Here is a 27,946-nt window from a genome sequence, read left to right as displayed (position 1 = left end):
ATAGGCCTGTTCAGTTAACCTTAGCCCCCCAATCCCCGCTTCATAATGGAGTGGACCGGAGGATACCAGGCCTGGGATACCCTGTCCCAACTGGGTCCCGAGTATGGCTTTTGGGATGGGGGGGGGGGTGGACGAAGGTGCTGCCCAATATCTCTCTCTCTCTTTTTCTCTCTCTCCCAACCCAGGGGCTGACCTTGCGTTAGTGGATGTCTGGGTATTGCGTGACTCTGCGTAGAGTCGGGTTGTGAGCGATGGCAGTGGAACTGAGAACCAAGTCCATGTGAGGCTGTTTGTATTGGATATAGAAAGACTCTTTTATGCTAAATCAATACCGTTAAAGTACGTGCTCCTCTGTTCTACTGTGTTCGGCATACTGTTTGAACTTACATCAAAGATTATTCCTGTGAACCCGAGTGTTACGCTTTATTTCATTGATACCATTGATCTCTGAACCCTCATATGTTGAAATAAAAATCTAGATGCTGAACAGAAGATTGCTCCATAGAAGACTCTGATTGCAACACAGAGGACATTCATTAATTCCAAGGAACCCGTCAGGCATACGTTTGTACCTGTGGATGGAACTTTGGGGTCCAACAGTTATGCTGCTAACTATGATATTTAAACTTCACTTAGATCATAAATCTTGAAAGCCCTGAGATGGTCCAAGAGATGCTCTGCAAGTAGAATGTTTGCACACATTGAGCTAATGATACATTTGGTAACGCTAAGATATTCCAGCATTGCTGCACCCCTTTACACCACACCGAACCCAAGAGAGTTCTGCTTCCGGTGGCTGAGCGTGCATTCAACAGCGCCGCGGGCAAACACTACCGTCCTACCCAGTTAGAGAAACCACACTGTCGGTCTAGGGGGAAGAAGTGGCGTTGGAGGTGGATGTGGAGGAGGAGAAGGAGGAAGCAAAGGGAATGCCCCAGAAACACAACACCGCTTGACACGTATGGAATGGAGACCGTAGCAGCTTGGCGTGACGCACGCACGCCAGGTAGTGGGAATGAAATGAATGAATGGATGGGGAGAATGCTTGTCTGCCTCCAGAGCCAGGTTGCTACAGGGGCGCTGTGAAATGGAGCCATGTGGACCAAACCATGCGACCCACCACGCGCTCCGGGCGACTGGCAGGCAGCTGCGAGTCACTCGTCAGAGGAGTCCCGCTCTGCACTCTGCAGGCTACAAGGTCGTTTCTCAAGGAGATCTGATTGTGGATTAGTGAATAAACACCAAACTCTGTCTGGTATGCATAGTATTAATGTATATCTTCTTTCCTGTGTAGGTGACCATTGGGGCATTTTTTTAATTGAGGGCATGCTACTGTGAGAAACTGCGTTATTGTTTTTCCACAGGGCAACATTTTAGTTGAGGAGCCAGTGAGAAAATATGGAAATTCTGATTGGAACATTTTTAGGGTGACAATCATAGCAGTAATTTGATTGGTTGCTCAAAGTATGTTAGGATGGTCTGTAGACCATCTTAACATGCTTTCAACACAGCCAGAATCAGCTCAACATAGAAAGTATATAGAAGTAGTTCACTGATACAAAGATGTCTGCCTAATCTCTTTTCTCTATTGCTCAGTTCATTAAAAAGTATAATATATCTTTAGATATAGATAATCTTTATTACAGCGAAAAATGTTCACATCCCATAGAAGTCAACAAGTATTTGTATTTGTATAACAATAAAATCCAGCTCACAAAAATAATTGCAGTTCACCGATCGTAGGACAGCAATACAATATCAAACGTACTGTGTTTTAACACAGTGGAAGGCATACAGTCATTAAGATTAAGTCATAAACTATTCAAAATCTAACAGGCGTTCATCTTCAGACAGAACACCGCTTAGCTAAAGGTGGGGGACTAGTGAATAGTCCTAAATTCATAGACCCTTTTCAAAATCACAATATATGACACCCCTCAACCTAAAACGAACAAACCAAAACACTTATTATTTTTCCTCAAATGCCCGATTCCCTTCAACAGCATCACAATCAAATGCAACGCATATCTCTTTAGGATGAAGAATTATTTTTATCCAACTACGTTCAGCGCAAGCACTCATTTGTGTAAAACTAAGATAAAACACACACATATTTTAAATCAAACAAAAAAAAAATCTAAAATAGAGTAGATTTCAGTCGGATGTCGCTAGTCAAGTTTACCACTATTATTTCAGTGCCTGCTGTTTTAAAACGGAGAAGGGACAATCCAGGAAGGCTGTATGTGTTTGACAGATTGCTTATATTTCATTGTGTTTGCATGGTGCTTCGGTAGACAGCTGACACGGTGAACTCCTAAAACTCCATTTCAAATAGGAAAACGCCTCAACATTAGGACTCCCTGAAGAGCACCACCTGCCACCAAACAGTGGCAATCTAAAAAACAATGTGATTATTAGTTGTCCATTGCAATGGCATTGGATACACGGAAGTACCTGATCAATGGGACAACTAAATTGCATGTATTTGGGAATCAGATTGAATCTAAATCGTCATCGTCATCATCATCATCATCTGAAACTAAAACGGTCACTTTCCCACATCCCACCAGCAGACATTTGGTGTCTCTGTGCAAATAAATGAGCATGTGACAACCCCGTCAGCCTGCAGCATCCCTCCCCCCTTCCAATTTCCCTCCCTGTCTCCCCATGACAAAGCACAGGTCTGACGGTGTTCGGTGATGGAATGGATGTATAAGAGAGAGAGACAAAGCCCGAAAGAATTAGACAGAAAAGAGATGTAGCATGAGAGGGAGATAAATATACATAGGATAGTGAAGGACGTGAACCCAATAATGGGCTGCCCCACCATCACAGGGGTGGGGGGGAAGAGAGAGCGAGAGCGAGAGATAGATAGAGAGAGAGAGCGAGAGAGAGGGACAGAGAGAGAGAGACCCTCTATTCATTGAGACGGACAGCGGTGGTAACTCGAGTGATCCGAAAGGCGCTTCGTTTTACCTTTCCTTCCCTCCCAGACCCCCGACAAGCTCACCACAGGGGCGGTCTTGTCTTTCCTGCTTGTGGGGGGGTGGGGGAGTAAGGTGTCCTGACCGAGCCGTGTCCGTGTGGTCTGTGCGCACCGCTGCCATTATGCTCGACACACCGCGCTCCTGATTGCAGCTCTATGGGGGGGTTATCTGGGGACACAGTGCCATGCGCCAGGCGACGCTGGGCCGAAGCACCGCGCTGCCGCGGGAACACCGCCACACAGATGGGGGGGGGGGGGGGGGGGATGGAGAGGCTGTCGAACGCAAGCCTGTCCAATTGAATTACACACGATTAAAACGTGTGAAATGGGTGGGAATCAAAACTCTTTGTGCCGGACGTCTTGTATAAAAGATGTGCAAACGTGCGATGCATGATGAGGGCGTGATATAGAAGCACTTTTCACATCAACGTTGAAGTAAAATACGAACGGAAACGTAACAATGACAACGGATTGCACTTGGTTAATGCACGGGCGCAGCCGACGAGCCAGGGTCCCCCCGGGCCGCGCTGCCGCCCCGAGGGCCTCAGCTCCCTGTGGAGTGGCAGCGCGCCTTGTCCTTGGGCACCACCAGGATCTCGTCGCCGTCGCGGATGCTGTAGGAGTGCAGCGCCCGGCCCGGGTACTGCATCTCCTGCGACATCGCCGCGGAGCAGGGCTCGGTGTAAAAGACGTGGAAGAGCCGCACGCCGCTGGGCGGCAGCTGCAGCAGGGCCCGGAGCTGCTTCTTCAGCGCGCCCACCGTCTGCTCCATGGTCAGGGTCACCACCTCCACCCGGTCCCCGCAGCGCACCTCCACCGTGGGGCCGCGGGGCGTCAGGTCCACCTCGGCCAGCGGCGCCAGCCGGCCGTACTTTGACACCAGGACGTGGTATCTGAGGGGGGGAGGCGGTGAGAAGAGAATAAAAAGAAGAGACAAGAGAGGCAACGGGGCATCTAGTGAGTCATCGGTGCATACGTTTAAGGGAAGCTGGCGGGAAGTGGTGATAGAAGGGCTCCTAGGGAGGTGTAGTATGTGGCCCCAATGGCCCCACTGAGGGAGCGCGCTGCTGTTTCGGAGGCGCATGCGCGATCCAGGGACCGGCGAGAACAGACCTGGGCTTACCCCCCTCTGCCGTGAGAAAGCTCTCAGCCACCTGGGGGACCGAGGGCGGGAGATAAGGACCGCGGGGGCGATTAAATAAATCCAACGAGTGAAAGGCTGTGCTTTCAAAGCTACTGTAACAGCTGGGCCAATCAAAGCAATTTCCCTTCCCTCCCTAAATAGTCCCTCAACAAAGCCAGGACCCTGGCCCGCACTTTCAAGCCAAAACTCAAGAGTCCACCCTGGGAATTGTGCTCCGAGCTCCCGGTGCACAAAGTGCTATTCTATTAAGAAGCCATTAAGTTAAAGCTTTCCTTTTATTGGAGCGGGGAATGCTTTAACAAGGCACAAATAATTGGTGAAATAATAGCTGGATTTTATACCGAAAAAAATGGCTGCCATTAGCCGTTGGTAATGGTGAAATGACTGTCGTCCTTTTAGCTGTGCCAAAGCATCTTAAGGCTAATGCTAACCGCTCTGTTCACTAAACCTCTTACCTAACTTCTGTGGAAAGGCCCGGCAAAGGTCTAGCCAACACAGTCAGAGTGCAAGTGGTTTATTTACCTGATTAGGCTCAGTTTTTATAATCTGACCTACGGATGGATTTCACGCTTGAAGTATGTATTTTAACAACCATATTGTTACGGGATACATCCGTTCTCTTTATCTACAGACACTAGACATCTTCAATTATATCTAATAATCCCCTTCATTTACTGGGGCTCGGTAGCTGTCTTTTAGCACTGCCATCTTATCCTTTTCCCCCTTTTACAACTTCCATCGACCCCCAAACCCAAATTCATTGTTTGTTTGTTTCTGATTGTGGTCGAAAATCGCACCTTCTCTCCTTTCCAAGTTGGAATGGGATTAAAAATCAAACACAAGTCACACACACAAATGAACCAAAGGCCTCCATGTCGCCAACATACAGTGGGGCAAAAAAGTATTTAGTCAGCCACCAATTGTGCAAGTTCTCCCACTTAAAAATACGAGAGAGGCCTGTAATTTTCATCATAGGTATACCTCAGCTATGAGAGACAAAATGAAAAAAAAACAAAACTAGAAAATCACATTGTCTGATTTTTAACGAATTTATTTGCAAATTATGGTGGAAAATAAGTATTTGGTCAATAACAAAAGGTCATCTCAATACTTTGTTACATGCCCTTTGTTGGCAATGACAGAGGTCAAACGTTTTCTGTAAGTCTTAACAAGGTTTTCACACACTGCTGCTGGTATTTTGGCCCATTCCTCCATGCAGATCTCCTCTATAGCAGTGATGTTTTTGGGCCTTCGCTGGGCAACACGGACTTTCAACTCCCTCCAAAGATTTTTATGGGGTTGAGATCTGGAGACTGGCTAAGCCACTCCAGGATTTTGAAATGCTTCTTACGAAGCCACTCCTTCGTTGCCCGGGCGGTGTGTTTGGGGTCATTGTCATGCTGAAAGACCCAGCCACGTTTCATCTTCAGTGCCCTTGCTGATGGAAGGAGGTTTTCACTCAAAATCTCACGATACATGGCCCCATTCATTCTTTCCGTCACACGGATCAGACGTCCTGGTCCCTTGGCAGAAAAACAGCCCCAAAGCATGATGTTTCCACCCCCATGCGTCACTGTAGGTATGGTGTTCTTTGGATGCAACTCAGCATTCTTTCTCCTCCAAACACGACGAGTTGAGTTTTTACCAAAAAGTTCTATTTTGGTTTCATCTGACCATGATATTCTCCCAATCCTTTTCTGGATCATCCAAATGCTCTCTAGCAAACTTCAAACAGGCCCGGACATGCACTGGCTTTAGCAGGGGGACACGTCTGGCACTGCAGGATTTGAGTCCCTGGCGGCGTAGTGTGTTAGTGATGGTAGCCTTTGTTACTTTGGTCCCAGCTCTCTGGAGGTCATTTACTAGGTCCCCCTGTGTGGTTCTGGGATTTTTGTTCACCGTTCTTGTGATCATTTTGACCCCACATGGTGAGATCTTGCGTGGAGCCCCAGATCGAGGGAGATTATCAGTGGTCTTGTATGTATTCCATTTCCTAATAATTGCTCCCACAGTTGATTTCTTCACACCAAGCTGCTTACCAATTGCAGATTCAGACTTCCCAGCCTGGTGCAGGTCTACAATTGTGTTTCTGGTGTCCTTTGACAGCTCTTTGGTCTTGGCCATAGTGGAGTTGGGAGTGTGACTGTTTGAGGTTGTGGACAGGTGTCTTTTATACTGATAAGGAGTTCAAACAGGTGCCATTAATACAGGTAACGAGTGGAGGACAGAGGAGCCTCTTAAAGAAGAAGTTACAGGTCTGTGACAGCCAGAAATCTTGCTGGTTTGTAGGTGACCAAATACTTATTTTCCACCATAATTTGCAAATAAATTCTTAAAAAATCAGACAATGTGATTTTCTGGATTTTTTTTTCATTTTGTCTCTCATAGCTGAGGTTTACCTATGATGAAAATTACAGGCCTCTCTCGTCTTTTTAAGTGGGAGAACTTGCACAATTGGTGGCTGACTAAATACTTTTTTGCCCCACTGTATATGTAGTCTATTGATTACTGAGCCTGTGCAGCAAACTTCCCAACCAATCATCATACAACCCCCGAGATCGCCATGATCGTGTCTTACTTGCCCATAACAAAATATATCAAGATAAAGACAGGGGAGGAATCTGTCAAGTGAAAAGACTGAGGGAGACATGGGCTGACGATGGCTTTGGATCAGAGCACGAGCCTTAAACACGATTCTCACGCAGTAAGAGGCGGGACGCTGCTTTTTAGCAAGTGAGAAAAAGACAAAAAAAAAACGCAATAATAAAAAATGTCCATGCCTCTTCCACATTAACTGGTGCCATTGCTAGTCTTGTCCCAGGGCTGGGGCGCTTTGCTCGGAAACTAGCTAGTGAAAAACAACGTCTCAGGAGCCCAAGTGACATCACCAATAAACACAAAAACTCTCATTCCAGGATCAAGGTCTGGACAGGGGGAGATGTTAACGAGAAAAATAATAAGTTTAAGTTAAAAAAAACAAAAAAAAACATCTCACTTGCTACCTCGTGTATCGCTTTTCCCAATCAGAGAATTCCCGGCACAAAGGAGTCATTGTGCGGAGAGAGACTAGTGCCATTGTCTTCCAAAGGTTAGCCCCCACCCCACCCCACCCCACCTCCCACCTCCCACCAACCGCCACCGCCACCGCCACGCCACCCCCAGCACACACCACTAGTCAGTGGCCGCGCCTACCCCGGGCCGGACCTCCCCTGCATTCTGTGGGGGTTAAGTGGAATGCGGTGGGTAAAGATAGGTAGAGCCTGGGCCGGTCTTTCTGGAGAAGGAGAGACGGGGGCAAGAGAGAGCCCTTCGGAAATTCTTCAATTAGGTCCAAAGCTGTTTCGGAAATGTCACACATTTTTTTAAATCCTCATTTTTTTCTGTGGATCATACAGATTGAGTATCTTTGAGTAAAACAGATTACAACCGGCCCTCTACACCTGTGTTGACCTGCGAGTTTCTTTCCATCAGTGAGAAGTGATCAAGTACAAGACTGAATTTCATGGGTCTTTAGGCAGGCGGTAGGTAGCAGGTGAAGCGTCTGGCTCAATGACGCCGACATGCAGGCTGAAGTCATTGCGGATCGAACTAGGAACCTTTAGATCAGGGACTCTCACACCCTAGCCACTGCTGACTAACCCCTCCCTACTCCTTAACGACGTGTATCAGCATTCACTGTTAGTAGCATTGGGTTGATAAAGGCATTTAAAAAAGGCAGAATGTAAAGACGTTGATTATTTCAAAAATCGACCCTGTAGTGACGTAGCGAGTGGACGTGCCACTGGATCCATCTGGGGGGACCCACCCACTTGTGATGTCCCTGTAGGGTATATATCGAGGTGGATAACCACGGGCCTGTGTGTGTAAACAGCAGAGGGCTCTGACCTCCTGGGGAGCTCCTCCTCCGGACGGTCCTGATGGTGGCGGATGAAGAAGCGCTCAGCATCCTCCCGCTCCCCGTCCGTCACCAGGCTACCGTTCAGCACGGAGACGGAGGGAAGCCTACACACACACACACACACACACACACACACACACACACAGATAGGAAGGACATTTTGCTTGATGATTGGTAAAGTGGAGCTTGTTTTGAATACACTCAAATGGCTTTGTGTCGTGTGTGTGTGTGTGTGCGTGCATGCGTGCGTGCGTGCGTGCGTGCAGAGAACTCACTGTGCCACTATGAGGCTGCGCCGCTGCTGGTCACTGTAAGGCTGCAGTAAGGGAATGCCCATCACTTTCACCTCCGCCAGTTTGGGGAAGAAATTCAGACTGTCGACGTCCTCCCATCTGCTAAGCCCTGTGATCGCATACACATGGAAAACATGTCTCTTTGGTGAGTTTGTCGGTGCTTTAGTTGAGACATTGAAAGATGAAATGACGAATGGTGAATGGTGTGAGACATGAGTCCGTATCATAGAGAAGACTGGACAGCAAAAGCAACCGCCATCCTATCCACCTCCAACAATGGAGTGTATGCTATCATACAGCATACACTCCATTACAGTAGTATAATACAAGTCTCTTAAGTAAAGAAAGTTGAATTAGGATATTTACATTCAACATCATTCATAATGTCCTAATGACCACAATCGAGTGGTACAGCTATAGAGCGCCTCAGGGGCCGAGTCCACATAGTCTTGGCTGGGGGGGGGGGCCGCTGGGATGAACCCATCCAGAGGGCATGATTCTATCAATGCCAATCGGAGCCGGCGCCGACAAATAAATAACGTAACCTGTCCCACGAACGAAAAAAAAAACAAATGTTAGCGGTTGTTAGTGGGTTTCTGGTTCATTGGTGAGGGGGCTACAGAGGAACCTGACCCACCATCAAAGGCCCTTGATCTAACACTTCCTACCTAGCTTAGCCTAGCCTAGCTTAGCCTAGCCTATCCACTTAAGTCAGTTGGGCTACGTCCAGACCTGAGTTATTGAGGTTGATGTAGCGCAGCTTGGGGAAGAGGCGCTCCAACGTGTCGGGGGGGTCCTCCACAGAGCCCAGGCTGTTGTTGGCCAGCACCAGCATCTCCAGACGGGGGTACATGGCCCCCAGCTTGCGGACCTCAGCCCATGCCTGCAGCTGGTTGTCTGTGATCTGCAGCAGCCGCAGGGACGGGCAGGGCGTCCCGGACTCCACCACCTCCTCGTAGAGGTTCAGGCACAGGAACAGCTCCTCCAGTCTGGGGTGTGGGGGGGTAGAGAGGGTGTTTGGAGAACATCAGTAGAAGTGGAAGTCATATGACTAGAATTCAGAGGTGACCAAGACTCGAGGGAAGATTAGGGCAAGGAACAATCGTTGGAACACGGTTGCCATGGGGACTCTCTTACTCTGGGGTGTGGCTGGTGAGCGTGTGCACGGTGTCCCATGTGATGTGCGTGTTGATGAGGACCAGCCGGCGCACCCTGGAGAACACCTCGGCTAGGCTGGGCTCCAGTTCCACGCCGCTCAGGGGGTTCCTGCTCAGATTCAGGAAGTCCAAATGGGGGACGTTGGAGACGATGGTCCCGATCTGGCAACCCCAAAATATAGATGGTGATTGCGTCGTTGACACATCCGTTGTCAAGAAACGTGAAATTGGTAGGATATCAGTACAGGTAGGAGGTTTTGTGTATTGTATAATGATTGAAAATGTATAGATTCAATAATATAGCACATATACTCAATTATATCAAGCATCTTAACCGTTTGTTGTTTTTACATACATTTTTTACATCTATAATACTAGTACTCTAGTACTTGTACTCATCCCACTATTAATTCTATTTTCTGTATTTGTTTTGTTTTATTTTAATCTCTTTGACCAACTGAAATAACTGCCCTATATACAATTTCAGTCAATAACAAAGAACCGCAGTAACAACTGCAACACCAGAGGTGGTGCTGTTGTGCCTCCAGCGTTCGGGTTACCCTGCCGTACACACACACCTCTTCCCAGTCCCTGAGTTGGTTGTGGGACAGGTCCAGCTCGACCACGTGGGCGCAGAACGTGGCCACCTCCGTCCTGTCACCGGCCTTGGTGATCCCGCAGTCATTCAGCACCAGCACACTGGGCAGGTTGAGCCGATCTGAGGCAACCACACAGGAAAGTCACTATGTGTCCCTGCTGTAATAATCTAGGGGATGTCACACATGTAAACAAGTGTGTCTACTGCTAGAAAGTCTGTTATATACAAAACTTGTAAATCAGACAAGGTCTATGAAAACAGACAGCAAAGAGATTATAAAATGATCACCCTTTGCTCTGTAGATACACGATACACGCCCGATTATATCAAATAAACACTGTAGCTGTCAACATGCATTGCTTAGAAACTCCTTATCCTTACATCCTGTCCTCACACTCCCACAAAGAGTGTGAAAGATAACCACTGGTGGTAGCGCAGATTGGGGGCCCACGGGGAGAGACCCTGGGGTTAACTCGTGAGAGGGGAGGGTCCAGGATGCCATGGCTCACCTTTCACCGGGGAGCCCGGGGGGCTGGGAAGCACCACCACCCCCATGCCCGGGCCCCGGCAGTAGGGGAAGTTCTCCGGGTTGTACTTCTCACTGACCACCTGGACGAAGGAGCGCCCCTCCTCCTCGTCAGAGGATGAATCCATGGCCCCGGGCCTAGCACATCGAGGCAGGGTACAAAGGTAGCCACACGGACACCGTTAGGATGGATTGGGTATCCACATGGCTGTAAACGAGCCCAGAAAGGGCCCCTTATGAACACACAATGTCTCATGCAAACATTTAACAAATAACGGATTCAAACCTGATTCAGTGCATGCTTATTTAATGATAGAAAGTACTCTATAGTTTGAGGAAGAATCCATGAGACTAGTAAAATACCAACATAATAGTAGGCATTTTATAGTATTCGAAATGTCCAATGGCCATCATACAAAGTATTTACTGTAGACCTATCAAATAGTACCAATAGTATTTTAATGAAGAGCATCACACATTCACACTTTAGATGTGAAAGTGAATACAAACTTAGTTTCCTAAAAAGAACTGTGAGATACCGTCTTACCTACAATAAGTCAAGTCAAGCTGCCTGTTGGTATGTGCTCTTTCTCTCTCTAAAGCGTGCTGATAAAAGTCGGTCTGTGCGGTTGCTCCTCCCAAGATTCTGAGCCTCTCTCCAGAAAGCAAAGATAAAAATGTCGTAGCGGCGCGTGTCCAATAGAACACAACACACACAAAGCCAGCTTTAAATCCTATTCACTCTCTAGGAAGAAATTAATACAATTTAATAAAAGATGTCTTGCACCGTGAACCACGAAATTCAGGTCATTTGTAGTTCTTGGCACATCCAAAATGATGAATAATAAATATAGTCATTATTGATCCTGCATTTCACAATGTGAAATTATTCACAACTTTTTTTCTGATTCACAATTTATTTCACAGGACCCAAATCAGTAAAAGAACTAAAATATGTTTTTCAAAAAAGCTAAGGTTTTAATTTGTGTTGACTTTATGGTCATTACTTTGGATCACCGCCTTTCTTATTCATGTCATTCAAATTATGTTTTGCTGAAGTACAAGGTGGGTGTAATTCTATTCATTTCTTATACCAACTGACCCAACAGAAAATATGTTTACACCCTGGAGTTACATATCACGCTGAAAGCGCCAAAAGTTTAAATAAAGTTAGGCTTTACCTAAATGTATTATGTATTTTCTATGTAAAATGCTGAAATCTCCTAGAGTCAAATAAAGTTATGTTTTATATAATTGTATTATATCTTAACACTATAGATGTACTGCCAGAGCATAAGGATGAATAACATATGGTTACTTTGTCTATCAAAGTACCCTGGCTAGATAACTAGACGCAATTACTGTTATGAGCAACACCTGTTTTAACTTTACAATAATGCCGTTACAAAAAGGTGCAGTTTTGAATTACCATTTTTGTCTGCCTGTGTTCATCACAGGAATTTCAAACAGTTTTTTTTCTACTGAAATATTATATATTTATACCAAGTCAAATTAATCAATAAGGCTTAAGATAACTTGTCTTGACTTGTCGGTTACATAAACTCTGCATGGGACTCCCAAGCCCAGCCTATTGCTTAGTAACACGTGACTTGAAACAATGGCGTTGGCCCAGCACTAATAAATCAGTTGCTCTGCTGTTTACCGCCTTTTTCCCCGGGTAGAATAAAAGGTGTAACTGCCAGACATATCAGTCTGTCATCACAAACAAAGGTCAAGGCCTGTACACGTGACGGGAAGTTGCTATTGATCTTATTAGGTTAGTTATTCTGAAGTTGAAGGACAGGTTGTACCACACTTTCGCTCTTAGTCGGTCAGCATTGACCTTGAGCCTACAATGAATTCAAACACATAATCCCATTCGATTGTTTTATTTTTAATTAATAAAAGCGAGGGGTCCTTTCGTTGTCTCCATGGGAGAAATATTTTTAAACTCTGAATTGTAAATTTACAATATAAACACAATTATAAATTCAGACATAGGTTTTGATGTACAGATATTCTTTCTAAATCACTAAATTGTTCTTATTCCCTAAATTATTTAAGACTGTACTGAAGTGATTAGATTAGGATGTTGTGGTTAATCTCGGTGCCAGATAGCTGCATACCACTGTGCTACCAGGGCCTCACCATTTATTACCCCGTATATAGAAGTCATCATGACATTATCTTATTCAGCTAACTGTGAATCCAAGAGCTGTCCATTGTCTTTTGTCTGCTTCGATCATAATCTCAAGGCATCCTCTCAGTTAATGATAGCACTGTTGTAGTCTTTTGTCTATTTCTTTCATAATCATGATATCCTCGCATTGTATCAACAACAATGACACCAGGTCTGTTGTCTTTTTCTGCGATAATCATGATACACTCTCATTGAATCAGCAATGATACAAAGGCTTACAATTGGTATGATTGTGGTGTCATTGTTAATTCAATGATGTAATCATGTCATTGAAATAACAATAACACTGAGAGATTATTCAGTGTATACTTCGTAATTGGATGACAACTGTAAAATGTATTCCTGCAATATATTTTATTGTGATTAACATAATAGTAGTCTTAGTTAATACAGCTTATACAGCTGACATTGGTCACATTTTGGGTCAGCTGATCATATGACCTATATATATCCCCTCATCAAATTGGTCTCACCATTTGCTTGAAGAAGACCCAACAGGGTCGAAACGTATATATGGGAGCTTAAGCAGTGCTGCAGACATTTAATTTCTTTCACTTAACATATTAGGCCTACATTTTAAAATATGAACTAATATTTATGTCTCTTCATTTTGGGCAAAACATAGAATACATCTCTGTTGCCATGGTTAGATTGGTTATTGGAATGGCAACGTGACAGCCCAAACCAGATTATCCATGCAAATTATAAAGTGGCTTTTGTGCTCCCTAGTGGTGGGCGAACTGAACAACAATGTGTTATAGTCCAGACAGGATGAAGAGACATTTGGCTGTAGTTTCAACAAATAAATGAAAGGGATTGATTCCATAAGAACTGACAGGAAACTTGGATATTACCATTTGAATGTTTATAAATCGCATGCTAAAGAATCCCCATTCTCAATTAAACATATACTATGGAGGGATCAAGTTGGATTCAGCAACAAATCTAAAGACATAGATTTGAATCAATAATGAATAGGCGCTATAAAAAATATATGAATACAGGTCAATATAGTACAATACAAATATGTGGGTTAACATTTGCCCCAAAAGATGCTTTAGAGACACAGAATTGTTGTTACAGCTGCACAAAAAATAGACTGTATATTAAAAGTCAGAATAAAGGTAATCACTTTAGCAGAATTCTACAGGTTATTTCGTAAGTCAGTTAGAAGGTTAGTAGGTTGGTTAAATAAATAAGGCCTCTTTCTTTGCCTCTTCTCTCAATTAACACCGTAAAAGGCAAAGGCAATACATCAGTAGCATACCCCAATGGATTTGCAGAATGGCCATCTCTAGGATTTAAAGCATTCTGTAATACTGGTAGATGAAAACATTTCATCAAGATTATAGAATAGAAAAACACAATTTTCTACCTAGTATCACTTTTAACCACAGAAGGTCTCACCTTCACCATCTGTCTAGCAGAAGAAAACGTATAACCATGCCATTTCAATAATAAAAAATAAAAAAAATTGTACAACAACAATGAGGGCAAATAAAACTTTTTTTTTTAATAGTAGGTCTACGTAATTAATGCACATGCGCATGGTAACAACAACACAGGACAACGTGCTCCTAACACAAAGACTGAGATGGTCGTTGATAGCAAAGTTAGCAGTGGCTGTGCTATCGGTTTCAGACAGCTGGGGCTTGGTTATCAAAGAGACGAGAGTACTTTCTCTGGAAAGGGTTTGACGTTTTCTGTCACGATGGTTTCCCATATCACAGACCGACCTGATGCTTACCTCTGATGTGTGAACGACCAAAGGAGAGACCTTTTCAGCACATTTGATGATTGGAGGTCTGTTGAGAGCCTGCCGAGAGAAAATGCTGATGAGCAATTGGTTGGTTGATTGGTTGGTAACATGGAAAAAACCCTGCAAGATCTAACAGCTAAAAAGGCGAAGCTCAGATATGCAATCAAAAGCTATTGCCATGCTGGTGACCAATCAAGATTACATTAAAATGGTTGACACAATTGGAAACTCAATATAAGTGCCATATCTCCTCTGGGTCTAAGCCATACAAACAAGACAATTGACCGGGGTGCACTGCCTTTAAAACTGCCATGACAAAGGACATTTTGTACAATATGCAACGGCAAAGAATGAATTCAATGACTTCTAAATGGAGCAACACATTTTAAAGAGGAGTAGACAAAACCACAAATAAACGTAGGCCTAGGCCTACATGGTGAGTGTATACAGTCAGACTAGTGGGAGGTAGATATTTCTTCAACATTGACAGGAGTGTTCAAACTGGCAAGAAGAACTCAGTAGCTTGCCTTGTGAATATAAAACATACAGATATTTTAAAACAATAATAAAGAAGTGTGCACTTGAGCAGCTTTGGAGTAACAGGTTGTAGGCTACGCAGGTTGGGTATGACGTAAACATCATAACATCGCGTATGGGGCTTGTGACATTAAAATACATATTCATAAAAGTCATAACGTTTTCACATCTGAACAAAAGTGTTGATCCAATATATCACTTGGCAAAAAAAATTCTTGTCATGAAGTGTCATATGTTTGCACTCACCGTGGCGAAAGTCTTGCACTTGCAGTACCTCTGTTTGTTGTTGTTCTTCGGTTAGATCACAACTGCCCCCGTAACCGGAAGTGACGATGTTCAAAAAGTAAATAAATCCAACCTCTTTTTAACTCATAGCATTTAATACTTTTTAGGATTTTACAACGTTTATGAAATTACATTAAACATTTAATCACTAAAGTAAATGATCGTATCGTTATATCAAATGCATACACCTAAATATCGTATAGAAACTAAAACGTTCTTATTACTTCAATATTATGATGGTTTAAAAATATGTTTAATTATTTCACTGAGACACATTATAGGAATGATATTCGATTATATTGTTTTCAAAATAAGCTGAAAGACATATACTAAAGAATGGAGTGAAAGCGTAGGACACATTAAAATATGTAATTTCCCTCATAGATTTATAATATTAAATTAAAGCGTTTTAATTAAATCGCATTGATGCCCTCCGAGGTGGTTATGTTTAATGACAACACCACATATGTATTATCGAAGGAACATTTTTAGCGATCGGAATTATTTTCATCATTCACCATTTGCTTCCAGGTCACATGCACTCTGTGACGCGCAACGTGTGTAACGACCTCTAAATGGACCGGTTTGTAACCGCGAGAAACACATTAGTATGTCAGTACGTAACTTGTAATATGAGATGGCTGTGCGACTTCCTAAAGATAGCACTCGTATTCAGGGTTGCATGAGCGATTGAAGTCATCCGGTCCTAGCGATGTTGACGTGGCGAAATATGCATATTACAGTGCGAACAGTATCTGGACTTTTAAATTCCTTTCGGGTGATCCGCAGCCGTGAATGCATGTGTGCACATGGACGTAGTAGGACTTTCACCACCGGTAGAATTCTACACAACAAATTCTTTAAAGGTAGGCTTTAAACATGCATTGTATTGATTTTACAACACACCATGCCCTATTGCGAAATATACGGATACACTCCGATTAAAAGTGACTGTTTTTTTATACTGTAACAGTATGCGCGAAGTTAAGAAGTTTGCTATTTTCCCCATATGCATTAGACCTGGAAAACCAATTTAATGCTGCGAGGGACAAGGTGGCGGATGCTCTGCCAGGGAGCCAGTGGAGCCCCTTCGAAATGAACCCCAACCTGCCCCCCGAGAGGGCGGACATAGTGATCATCGGAGGGGGTGTGATTGGCTGGTCGGTAGCCTATTGGCTAAAAAAAAAGGAGAGGGTGCGGGATGGAGTGAAAGTGATAGTGGTGGAAAAAGACCCAACGGTAATTTTCTCTGCCCTGCATTCAAAGCATTTCATTTTCTTTCGCTAAATTATGATTTATTATGTAGGCTCACCCGTGAGTATATAAAGATATGCTCATTGTATTGATAGAAAGCCTGGGCATTCCGAGAAAAACAACACAAAGCAGTTAGACATTTCTCTTTCTCGTCTAAAAATAATCAACTTTTCCTGCTAGTTTGTGTATAACATAAATACATGTCTTATGTCTCTGTGTGTTAAAATATCTTCCACTTTTTCCAGTATTCCCAGGCCTCCACAGTGCTCTCCGCAGGGGGCATACGGCAGCAGTTCTCCCTTACAGAGAATATCCAGCTCTCTTTGGCCTCAGCAGACTTCATGCGGAATATCAACGTAGGACTCTAACCCCAAAACATAATGTATAATGCAATCTAAAGTGGGCTGTGGAGTCAATCATTCCTTGGGTGACTTTATATAGCATCAGCTATTTTCAAATATAAGACAATACTCCTTCATACACGTGTTGGGAAAAAATGCAGTAGGCAACATCAAATCAATTCCCGCCACAAAAGTTCTGGATATTTTTTACCATTAACCTTGTTCTCACATTTGGGTTCTCGAATCATCATCGGTGGTCAAACTGATGGGCAGACTCTGAGAAAATAGCGGAGCGTGATTATTCCTCTTTAACAATGGATCCGTTTTCTTTGGGGCTGAGAATGTGAACCTTGACGTTGGTCGCTCTCTCTATCGTAGGAGCACCTGGGGGTGTTGAACCAGGAGCGGGTGGACCTCCAGTTCAACCACTCCGGCTACCTGTTCGTGGCCAACGAGAGCGTGGCCCACATCATGGAGGAGAACTACAGCACACAGAGGTTTGCCTCTCAGTCTCTCTTAAATAATAGTTTTCATCCACTTTATTTGAATATAAGAGGGCTACAAGAAAGAAAGAAGAATTGGAAGACATAGAGTCTCTGTCTTTCAATCTTTATTTCTTTCCTTCTTCAAAATAAATTAATTTAATAAAAGGAAATGCTATATAAAGTGATAGAATTGTATTTCATGTTACTGTGATGTGGGTGAGCGTTGATCGGGGTTATACTGATGCTGCAGGTTCGCTGGGGCCAAAGTGTCACTCCTCTCACCCGTGCAGTTGAAGGAGAAGTTTCCCTGGATCAACACCGAGGACGTTGCGCTCGCCTCCTACGGTAAAGTCAAACTGCTCAGGAACACGGCTGTAACTGTCGAGGCCGTCACGGCTGCCATAAAAACAATTGTCAAGATTTAGCCACTTTAATTGAATACAAGAGGGGTACCATAGTTTTTATTCACTTTATTAGTGAATACAAGAGGGCTACAATAGTTTGTATCCATTTTATTTTAATACAAGAGGGGTATCATAGATTTGGTCCTGAAAAAATAAAATAAAACCTAAAGCATATCTGATTTTAATTTGGTGTTTCTCTGTTCCCCGACTCCACTAGGGCTGGAGAATGAGGGTTGGTTCGACCCGTGGACCCTGCTGAACGCATTCAGACAGAAGGCTATTTCCATGGGCGTCATTCAGAGCATTGGAGAAGTCACTGGTTGGTTAAAGGCTAAACGCATACGCTTGTGGTTTTCAATTGATTAACCTTTCTCTAACATTGACATTCTGTTTTCATTCATTCTGTAAGGTTTCAACTGTACAGTAAACAGAATGGACACTGTTGACGGTGAGACGGTGGATGTCAAGAGAATAAAACATGTGAATGTAAGTGTAAACTGTTATGCTTACACTTCCTTCAGTCAACAGTTCTCGTCCTCATCTGTAGAGTGACACCGGGTGGTGAAACCGGGTGGTCGGATGTTTTGTTGTTGTCACTCAGGTTCGAATGCCCAACAGTCGGGAGTACCAGCCGGTGGAGTGTGCCATCGTGGTGAACGCGGCGGGGGCCTTCTCTGCTAAACTAGTGGACATGATGGGCATCGGCACTGGTCCCAAAGACACGCTCTCAGGGATGGCCTTACCGGTGGAGCCCCGGAAAAGGTAGAGAGATGGATGTGTTGAATGGTAAATGGTCTGAATTTATAAAGCGCTTTGTTAACCTGTGTGTGGGGGGGGGGGGGAATTAGAGCGCTTTACAATCAGGGCCTAACATTCCGTCATTGATGGACACATCAATTCAGCAACCGCAGGTGTAAACCACGCAAGAATATAGAACCCATTTAATATTTAGGACAGCTGAGCAGTTTGTTATGGCCCCTCAATCATAATGTATCAATTGAGAATATATACGGAAAAATCGATAACAATTTTTGTAATAATAATAAGCCATAATAATATATTTACTATAAAATACTTATTTTAAATGAGCATTATTATTGATCATTAATTTGTCTATTTTAAGAATAATATCCCACGCACCACGGCTGTTACCTCCACAGGTTTAAAAACATTGCATTAGGGTGTTCCTGTTCCCTGAGAAGGGCCGACCTGCTATGCCCAAAGTAACCTAATGTGCTGCACACAAACAACAAGTGACCAATTGTAAAAAAAAAACAAGAATATATGACAGAGTCATTAAAGTTGGGACTGACATATTGACAATTGAACCATTAGCCTAAGCATTACCGTTATATTTTAACCACAGTTAGTTTTTCTTTGTTTCTATGATGCCACATTGCATCAAACCCATGTAAACAAACAATTATATACATTTTAAATGGGTTTGGAGTCTGGTAATCCTGTGCTAGCCAGTGTATGTTAAGGTAACCTTGACCCAAATGGTCAGGGACCACTGGGTCAATCGGTGAAGCCAAATGTATGAAAGGAAACTTGGGCCCTGCAAATGCATTACTCCTCCAGTCCGAAACAACTCTGTTTCATCTCATTCTTCCTTTAGTACTAAAATAACTTGTTTGTCAATGAGTAGTAGGTATTTGGTGGTATTATAATTATTATGGCAAATTAACACTGTTTCTTTTAGTCAACGTGATCATTTTGATTACTATTATTATGAAAGCTTTGCTATAGCTGAGGAATATGAACATGAAATCCATGTCAAGTTCATTGCCTGCGATGAATAAACCAACTTGTTTGTTTGTTTGATTTGTTTGACATTTTCAAGTCATTCTATTGATCTGTGCGAGCCTTCTGCAATAGCCAATCATTAGGTGTAGTGATAAAGTCAGTGATCACTCAAAGTGAGTACATTTATGGACCAGAGTCTGAAATAAAGTTTCATATCATATCATTATTAGAACATTAAAAATAATTTGGATGGGTATTCACAGTTACTGGGATTTAAATAGTAGGCCCTGCCACAAATGTATTTCAACAGACATTTTACATTCATATTTGTCACTTCACTAACTACTGTCCCATCACCAGGTTTATCTATGTATTAAACTGTCCGGATGGGCCAGGGCTGGACTGTCCCTTTCTGGTTGACTACTCTGGTATCTACTTCAGGAGAGAGGGCCTCGGGGGAAACTACATCACTGGGACATCCCCAGAGGAGGTTTGGAAATGCGCTGCTTGGCTTTGCGTACTTTTTGCAGGAAAACATATTTGTGTTTGGAAACGTTTCTTTCTTATGCTTTCCTGGCTGTAGGATGCAGAGCCCGATGTCAGCAACCTTGATGTGGACCACGAGTTCTTCCAGGAGAAAATTTGGCCTTCATTGGCTCATCGCGTCCCTGCTTTTGAGAGCCTTAAGGTACGATTAGAGAATCCTTGTCCTTGTGCCACCAAAACCAGATCACTGGGGTTGTTGGCACGTTCAGACCAAAAGGCATGTTGGTTCAAATAGTAATAATGAGATTTATGGGCTTTCTGACCTTGTCTGACCCTATGAATACTGCTAATACACAAACATGTAGATGTTGACACTAGAATTCTCAGTTTAAGGCATGATAAAGATTCTATGTCAAGATCAAACCGAAAGTATTCTTGTTTTTCCATAATATCTGAGCAATGCAAAAAATGTGCATTGCGTGGTTGGATGGGGATTTAGGAATCCCCTCAACCCAAGTATGACAATACCAGTACCATTATACGAGCAACCCTGTCGGACACCACAAACACTTCGGCTCAAAAAAAACCCCAATGTCCTCTCTCTCCCAGGTGACAAGCGCATGGGCCGGCTACTACGACTACAACACCTTCGACCAGAACGCCATCCTGGGCATCCACCCGCTGGCACAGAACATGTTCTTCGCCACGGGCTTCAGTGGGCACGGCCTGCAGCAATCGCCCGCCGCTGGGCGTGCGGTGGCAGAGCTCATCCTGGACGGCAGCTACCAGACGCTGGATCTGAAGGGGCTGGGCTTCCAGCGCATCATGGCCAAGGAGCCGCTGCTAGAGAAGAACATCGTCTAGTTGTGTGGCACAGAACATGTAGCATGAAGACAGAAGGTTCACGAACTGTTGATGAACGATGCCACACTCACCCAGAGATGTAGCAGCAGCCCCCGGAGCATAAAGGATTCGGCTAGTTTGCTAAGACCCCAGGTTATTGGCAAACCAACCGAAAGCACTATTTTGATTAGTCGACCCCAGAGCAACATTTCAATAAGTTGCCAGGATAAGGGTAAGAGGGGCTGTTTTAAAACTAATTGGAAAAATGCCTTGGTATTTGCTTAAGTTCTGAATCGAAATCAAGTGCTCAGTTCCCAATTGTTTTAACTTACATGCCATGCTCAGTCTCTTCAGTCTTTGAGCATGCACTGTGACATGTAAACACAAAATCTGAACTTGTGTTTTTTCGTTTGATTGTGGGCACTATTTGAGAAAAGACCTAGTCTGGGCAGTTCATACGCAGTTACTTATGTTGTACAAAACAAACATACAGCTATTGGAGTGGCTAAACACCAATTTGTGAATAGAATGGATGTTCACCGACTGCCCAATTTTAGAACAATGAACAATGCCACAGCGAGAGGCTGAGTTGAACAAATCCCTTGGCTGATTTTAAATCTCGACATAGAAAATGTCTTTACTTAACCCGGGGTCTTAACAAAATGGCCAAATCCTTGAATGAAACCTGGTGTCAGTCTCACGGAAGAATCAAACACATAAATCATTAAGCAACACTTAAGCAATTGGGAAGTGGAAGAGAATGGAGGGGGACAACATTACCTAGACACTTACTCTGTTGCCTTAGAATATAATTCGTAAATGCTGACTTGTGATATTGTCACTCAAACTAAATAACTATTGCGTTTTTCTCTGTCATAGTTATTTTCACCAACCTACTGGAATTATTTTGTCACAAGAATTTCCTAAAACTCTTTTCTAGAGGGAGCCATTACTGTAGTTATTTCAAAGTAAGAGTCAGGGGCCCCTCTAATGAGGTACCAGGCCTTAGTTGGACTAACATTTATCCACATCCCAGAGAATAATTCACTGTGTATACAATTTTTTTCAGAAAAGATATACTTATATGTAAATGTAAATGTGTGCATTTACTTGCGTAGGCACAGACTCAAGCAATTGAACAGCCAAAGCTTTGTATTAATGATTGAGTTACTTGTTAGCCAGTGGTGAATACATTAACCCAACACAGACCCTAAAGCAATTGGCCCTACTTTTCAGACAAGTTAAAGGTTCAACAGGGGCGGGGGGTCAAGGCAAGCTGCTGAAACCTTTTAAATAAACAGTGAGAAGGAATGATCCAAGAAATGAACAATGCAAAGACTTACTTTGACATGTGTATAAAGCCATATTTGTGTGAAATATACATTTACATATTGTCTTCTGTTAAGATGCTGAGGTCCTTAGAACTCAGCGAAAACAATTTTACAATCATAGTTGATCTGGAGGGTATTTTGTATCAAAATGTTTTAAGATAAAGGAAATGGCAGAGAGCCTTTCCTATTATTGAGGCCTGTATAATGTCCTATTCCGATTGGAAAAGCTGTATTTTGCGTTCACTTTTCCAATTCTATAGGCTCATCTTTTCTCTTATTCAACATTATAAATTTTGCTGGGTTCTTTGAGTATTTGTATCTTCTCTGTGGTTAATTATATTTCATTATACAACACTATAGCTGTTATTTCTGTCTGAAACCTAAATCATTGTTTGAGGTAGCTCAATTTAAGGGAGCCATGCAAAAAACATAAATTCTGCATTCCTAATATGTTAAACAAAGCATGGAATCCATGAGACAAAGGTGTTTTATGCCTTGCATATAATATGAATCTGTTCCTTCTATCAGTATAATGAACCTGATGTACGTTTATAATGACCTACATTAGGATAACAGATAGATTCTACCAAAGACAATAAAAGTATGTATATCAATGCATAATGGATTTACATTTATTTGGAAATAAATCCTAGAAAGATTTGCCAAGTTGGTTAAGACCCCAGGTTAGTCACCCAAGGTGAAAATGTATTTGTTCACATGTCAACTGATACTTTTGCGGTGTAGGAGCGTTCCGAAAATGGGCTGTTCTATTCAAATTGAGTGTTTAACAGCTCCTTAAGCTGTGCTTTTGTTTTGTCCAACACATGTAAGCCGATAGAAACTGCCCTGCATAGCTAGGCTTCTCCAATAGGGCCCACATATGAGCCAAACCTCAAGTTTCGGTTCTGTGTTTTAACGCCACTGGATGTGCTCAGGGACTTGTCTCTGAGTCGGGCACTGTCCTGCAGCCACTACCTCAGACTCCCTGAGCGAGTGGGTCATGCACATAGTCTAAGCAGAGAATCGTACATTTATGGCTCACCAACATGCCACCTTTCATAACACGCCTGCTCTGTGAGAGGGGCTGAGTTGAACAAGAATTGGGTTCATCTCAACATAGACAATGACACCAATTAACCTGTGGTCTTAACAAACCGGCCAATTCCTTTAACCTTCAAAAGCGTGACTCGTTGTCTACTGGAGATACGTACATAAATATATAGTCTGGAAGTTGTGGGGGGAAGTGGTGCATATTTTGTGGCATTTAAAACCACCATTAAATGTCAAAATGTGCTACTTCCTCCAAACTGCATGCCACGGTACACATTGTACTTGCACACTGCACCGCATGTGCAGTGCAGGCGGTACCTGCTCTGGTCCCAGATGCTGAATCCCACCCTGATAGGCCTACAGTCAGCCTACTCTTCTTACTGACTCTGTTTGGCGCCACGTCTCCCTCTTGCATGTCCAAAAACAACAACAAACAAATGAAAATATGCTTCACATATATAAAAACTAGCCCATGACAACATGGCACGGAGGCACAGTAGTTTGCCTGCAGCATTTCATTTTGATGCAAATCTCCAAGGGCCTTGGAGGGGTTTGGTAGTGGGGGGAGGGGAGGGTAGCTGAACCAGGGGCTGGTGGGGGGGGGGGGGGGGTTGTAGCACAGTTGAAAGATTTCTTTGTGAGGTCTCAAATGTTGTCAGGGGCTTGAAAACATTAGCAGCATGGGCTGCAGCACCGGCCTCGGTCAATAGATAGGGCCTTCTGCTGGTCTGAAACTACCGGCTCAACTGAAACCAGAATATTCTGCTTTCAGAAGGAAAGGGCCCCTCACCCCCTACACACACACTCATCGGGGACCTCCTATCTTCTGTGTGAGTTGCATTGGAGAGGCTCTCCAGGGGCCAAGCGGGACTGCCAAGGGACTGGAGAGAGAGTTGTTGTGGCTCTTGGGCACAGTGGACTTTTCATGGTTGGGGTACACTGAAGGGTGTCTAATAGAAAATAACTCAGGATGGGAGCGTTCCGGTCAGCCCCTGTGTCTGTATGGGACCGAGCGCACATGGCGGCATGTGGCTGGGATTAGGAAATTTCATTGTGGATTAAAATCTTTTCAAGGCCTTGATGGCTGCTGCTGGGTGAAAAGGAGGCTGAAGGACCAGAACACTTTCAGTCTGCAGTCCGGGCCCATGGTTGCACTGAGCAGGTAGGTGGGAATTTCCTGTACATTTATAACAATTATGTTTCAAAGACAAAGACAATCGTTAAGTGTATCTTCATCCAGGGTTTGGTGTTTGGTGTTATAGTTATATTGTGTATGGTGTTAATGTGGATTCCTGTTGTATTTGTTATTGGCTGTACTTGGCTATACTAAAATGCACACAAGATGAATGAGGCTTTCCTTGATCACTTCTGCTGATGGCTTATGTAACGGTCGTGTTTTAGATAGGATGAAGTTATCTGAAGATCTTCCGGATCATTACGTTATAAGTTTTACCAAGTTTCTCTGTTGTGGTTCTCAGCAGACTGTGTGGTGGCTAGATGGCTTGCCAGTTACATAAGAGAAAATCACAAAGGAAGCGATTTCAAACAATGAGCTCAATGAAAAGACCCACACAAAAAACATTCCTCACAAAATATTCAGTGTGCTTTATATGCACGTGGCAAAACAGTTGCTGTATGGGATCATTTAAGGTTGTAGACAACATTTTGCATTCAAAAAGATAGCAAACAACCAAAAATAAATCAATCTACACAAAGTTTCCCCCACGTCTATTTGCCACCTGTTCATCAGGGGTTATTATAAATATAAATATATTTACAGGGGATTTTAAGCACAACTACTTTAGCAAGTTAGACCTAGAGAGTTGATTTAGATATTTTATCTTAGCCCTTATCTTTCTGCAAAAAACAACTGCAGCTTTTATGATGCTGTTGGTCAATTGTGGAATTGTCCAATGAATTACTTCAAAATGGACCTTTATTGACCTAAGTTGTGTTATCACTTTTTTATTACACTTAAACACTTTATTTCGAAACAGTATTATTAAAAGATCTAATACAATCCATATGACTGGCATGGTTTAATAACACAGGATTTAATGGGCCGAGGGACCACACAGAGGATAAACCATGGAGTAAACATCATTATCCATGCCCTACTGTTAGCTCTATACCCATATCTTCGCAGCGGGGCAGTTATGGACAAGCAATGTTCATCATTATGCTCTAATATACTTACTTCAAAACAACTGCTGATTAATTAAGATTGAAGTAATAACATTGAATAAGTAGTAATATTCTTGATTGACATTAAATGTGCAACCTATTATCAAAGTCGTCTTTTCTTTAAGAATTATTGGGGGGGTTTTAGGACGGTATAAGAACATCTCTTTGATTATAATTGCCATTTCTATGCAAACAAGATTCAGGCTGCCTTACTCTGGCACATTTACATAAGACACAGCAGGATACCATGTCAATTCTTTCAGCAAAATGAATGGAACACAAGGCATTTAAAGGGTTTATAAAATGGCTTATCAAAGTCTACAGCCTAACAGTGACAAAGGAGTGTCTGACCCAGTATGATATGATGATCAGATGTTCTCTGTTTCCCGTCCTTACAGCCACAGCATGTTCCAGATGATTCAGAGTCCCAAGCATGCCCAGCCCGGCGTGAACAAGAGCCACCACACCCGGTTGGTCACAAAAGACGGCCACTGCAACATAGAGTTCGGAAACATCGAGTACGGCAACCACTTTTCCTTCGTCCTCGACTTCTGGACCACCTTTGTGGAGATCCGCTGGCGCTTTGTCCTCCTCTTCTTCGCGGCCTCCTTCACAGGCAGCTGGTTCGTCTTCAGTCTGCTGTGGTACTGGGTCGCAAAGAGCAACGGTGACCTGTATGGCCAGAACCGCACAGAGGAGCATGTGCGCTGCATAGACAACGTGAACGGTCTCACCACGGCCTTCCTGTACTCACTGGAGACCCAGACCACCATCGGCTACGGGGGCAGAGCGCTGACCGGCCACTGCGCGGGCACCGTGGCCCTCATCATTGTGCAGTCGCTCGTCGGGGTCTTCATCAACTGCTTCATGTGCGGGGTGATCCTGGCCAAGATCTCCTTACCCAAGAAGCGGGCAAAGACCATCACCTTCAGCAGCACGGCCGTCATTTGCCTGAAGAAGGGCAGCCTTTGCCTTCTGATCCGAGTGGCCAACTTGCGAAAGACCTTACTCATCGGCAGCCAGATCTACGGCAAGCTGCTGAGGACGACAGTCATGGCCGACGGCGAGACCATCATTTTGGACCAGGTGGATATCGACTTCATGGTGGACGCAGGCAAGGACAACTTGTTTTTTGTGTGCCCCTTGACCCTCTACCACGTGATCAACAGGCACAGTCCATTTTATGAGCTGTCAGTGGACACTCTGCCCCAGCAGGACTTTGAGCTGGTTGTGTTCCTGGACGGGACGGCAGAGTCCACCAGCTCCTCCTGCCAGGTGCGGACCTCCTACGTCCCACAGGAGATCCAGTGGGGCTACAGCTTCCTGCCCATCATCTCACGCACCAAGATGGGGAAGTACCTGGTGGACTTCTCCAACTTTTCCAGAAGCGTGTGCGTAACCACGCCTCACTGCGCACACTGTTTCGAGACGGACGTGGACCAGCGTAACCATAACAGCCAGAACAATCCTGACCACAATCAGAGTGGGAAGCAGGGAATTGACAACCGTGGGTTCCAGGTGATTGACATTCAGGGTACGATGGACATCACTAAGATGTGAGGCTGGTGGAGGTACCTCGAGGAAAGATGTGGGTTCATCCCTGTGTTTGCACAGGTTGTAAACTGTAACAGCAAGGTGTTGTGTGGAGATGTTTCAATGAAGGAGCCGAGTTCTAATGAATGTTACACCACAGTGCCCTTGTTACAGTGCAATTACACATGTAATAAGCAATGTAACACCCTGTATATCATGTAATGGAACAGACTGTAACTACCCAGTGTGGGTCTGGTTAGTGTTAGCCTTTGCTATTTTGGCATGAGCAGGACCTTTGCCAAGGTCTTCCCTTTGAGTATGAGATGGAAATCAGGTAAAGATAGAGTGCCTCCTAATACAGCTGTTATGCCACCGGTTACATGCTGTTCCATAAAGTTATTAAATTGTAGGCCTACATGCTGCTACATTGCTTACAGTACTTTGAGGTGCTGTATGTAAGATTTGAGAATTGTAATGAGAGGGGGAGCAGAATAGACCGCATGAGGAGTGCACGTTTTTGAAACTAAACCATTGAGAAGGGTTGAATTTCACACACCTGTGATTGACCTGCAAGATGGATTCCCCCAACCAATTGCGGAAAAAGATTCCCGGATTGGTCATAATTGAGCCTTGAGTGGTCTGAAATCTAAATTGGCTCAAAAATAGGCAGGTGCTGTCGACTTCAAACGGATCTTGTCACACCGCATTTTCCTAACTAAGAACTGACAGATGGCTATGCCATGTCTAACTTTTATTACCTACAGCACCTTTAAAACACTATGAACAGTAAGTAACCTCAATAATCACTTGAGAATTAAAAAAACATCAAGCTGCTTCAAGTTGTTTCTAGGAACTGCTCATTACAGTAAAAGTCTTTTGTGAATTTGAGGAGGGAAAAGGGTTGAG

The 27,946-nt window shown here is 43.7% G+C and overlaps 3 protein-coding genes across 3 annotated transcripts; 2 read left to right on the top strand and 1 right to left on the bottom strand.

The window, feature by feature from the left end:
* Window positions 1–1,641: 1,641 nt before the first annotated feature.
* On the bottom strand, window positions 1,642–15,413 carry LOC307077272 (tubulin-specific chaperone cofactor E-like protein). Its single transcript, XM_079738624.1, has 9 exons — window positions 15,345–15,413; window positions 14,550–14,618; window positions 10,586–10,740; window positions 10,057–10,196; window positions 9,459–9,640; window positions 9,054–9,310; window positions 8,304–8,430; window positions 8,016–8,132; window positions 1,642–3,879 (listed from the first exon to the last, which is right to left on the bottom strand). The coding sequence occupies exons 3-9, from the start codon at window positions 10,728–10,730 to the stop codon at window positions 3,531–3,533; spliced, it is 1,317 nt and encodes a 438-aa protein (XP_079594750.1). The 5' UTR covers window positions 10,731–10,740; window positions 14,550–14,618; window positions 15,345–15,413; the 3' UTR covers window positions 1,642–3,530.
* A 620-nt stretch (window positions 15,414–16,033) lies between these two features.
* Window positions 16,034–22,894, top strand: foxred1 (FAD-dependent oxidoreductase domain containing 1). Its single transcript, XM_079738676.1, has 11 exons — window positions 16,034–16,249; window positions 16,402–16,622; window positions 16,883–16,993; window positions 17,357–17,475; window positions 17,714–17,808; window positions 18,085–18,186; window positions 18,277–18,353; window positions 18,469–18,629; window positions 19,974–20,103; window positions 20,197–20,301; window positions 20,709–22,894. The coding sequence occupies exons 1-11, from the start codon at window positions 16,096–16,098 to the stop codon at window positions 20,961–20,963; spliced, it is 1,530 nt and encodes a 509-aa protein (XP_079594802.1). The 5' UTR covers window positions 16,034–16,095; the 3' UTR covers window positions 20,964–22,894.
* A 2,517-nt stretch (window positions 22,895–25,411) lies between these two features.
* On the top strand, window positions 25,412–27,067 carry LOC307077623 (ATP-sensitive inward rectifier potassium channel 1-like; the record flags this gene model as incomplete). Its single annotated transcript, XM_079739052.1, has 2 exons — window positions 25,412–25,416; window positions 25,906–27,067. The coding sequence occupies 2 exons, from the start codon at window positions 25,412–25,414 to the stop codon at window positions 27,065–27,067; spliced, it is 1,167 nt and encodes a 388-aa protein (XP_079595178.1).
* Between the last annotated feature and the right edge of the window lie 879 nt (window positions 27,068–27,946).

Source organism: Pollachius pollachius (genome assembly GCF_949987615.1).
Source record: "Pollachius pollachius genome assembly, chromosome: 6".
NCBI lineage: Eukaryota > Metazoa > Chordata > Actinopteri > Gadiformes > Gadidae > Pollachius > Pollachius pollachius.
Note: the sequence above shows the minus strand (reverse complement) of the source record. Positions and strands in the feature narration are given on the sequence as shown.

Excerpts from the sequence above, each read along its gene's own strand:
- LOC307077272 (XM_079738624.1), bottom strand. The coding sequence starts at position 10,730 with ATGGATTCATCCTCTGACGAGGAGGAGGGGCGCTCCTTCGTCCAGGTG. Across the intron at positions 9,641-10,056 it reads AACTCAGGGACTGGGAAGAG|ATCGGGACCATCGTCTCCAA; the intron begins GTGTGTGTGTAC and ends TGGGGTTGCCAG. Across the intron at positions 8,431-9,053 it reads CATCAACCTCAATAACTCAG|GGCTTAGCAGATGGGAGGAC; the intron begins GTCTGGACGTAG and ends ATGCGATCACAG.
- foxred1 (XM_079738676.1), top strand. The coding sequence starts at position 16,096 with ATGTTGACGTGGCGAAATATGCATATTACAGTGCGAACAGTATCTGGA. Across the intron at positions 16,250-16,401 it reads ACACAACAAATTCTTTAAAG|ACCTGGAAAACCAATTTAAT; the intron begins GTAGGCTTTAAA and ends CATATGCATTAG. Across the intron at positions 18,630-19,973 it reads CCGGTGGAGCCCCGGAAAAG|GTTTATCTATGTATTAAACT; the intron begins GTAGAGAGATGG and ends TCCCATCACCAG.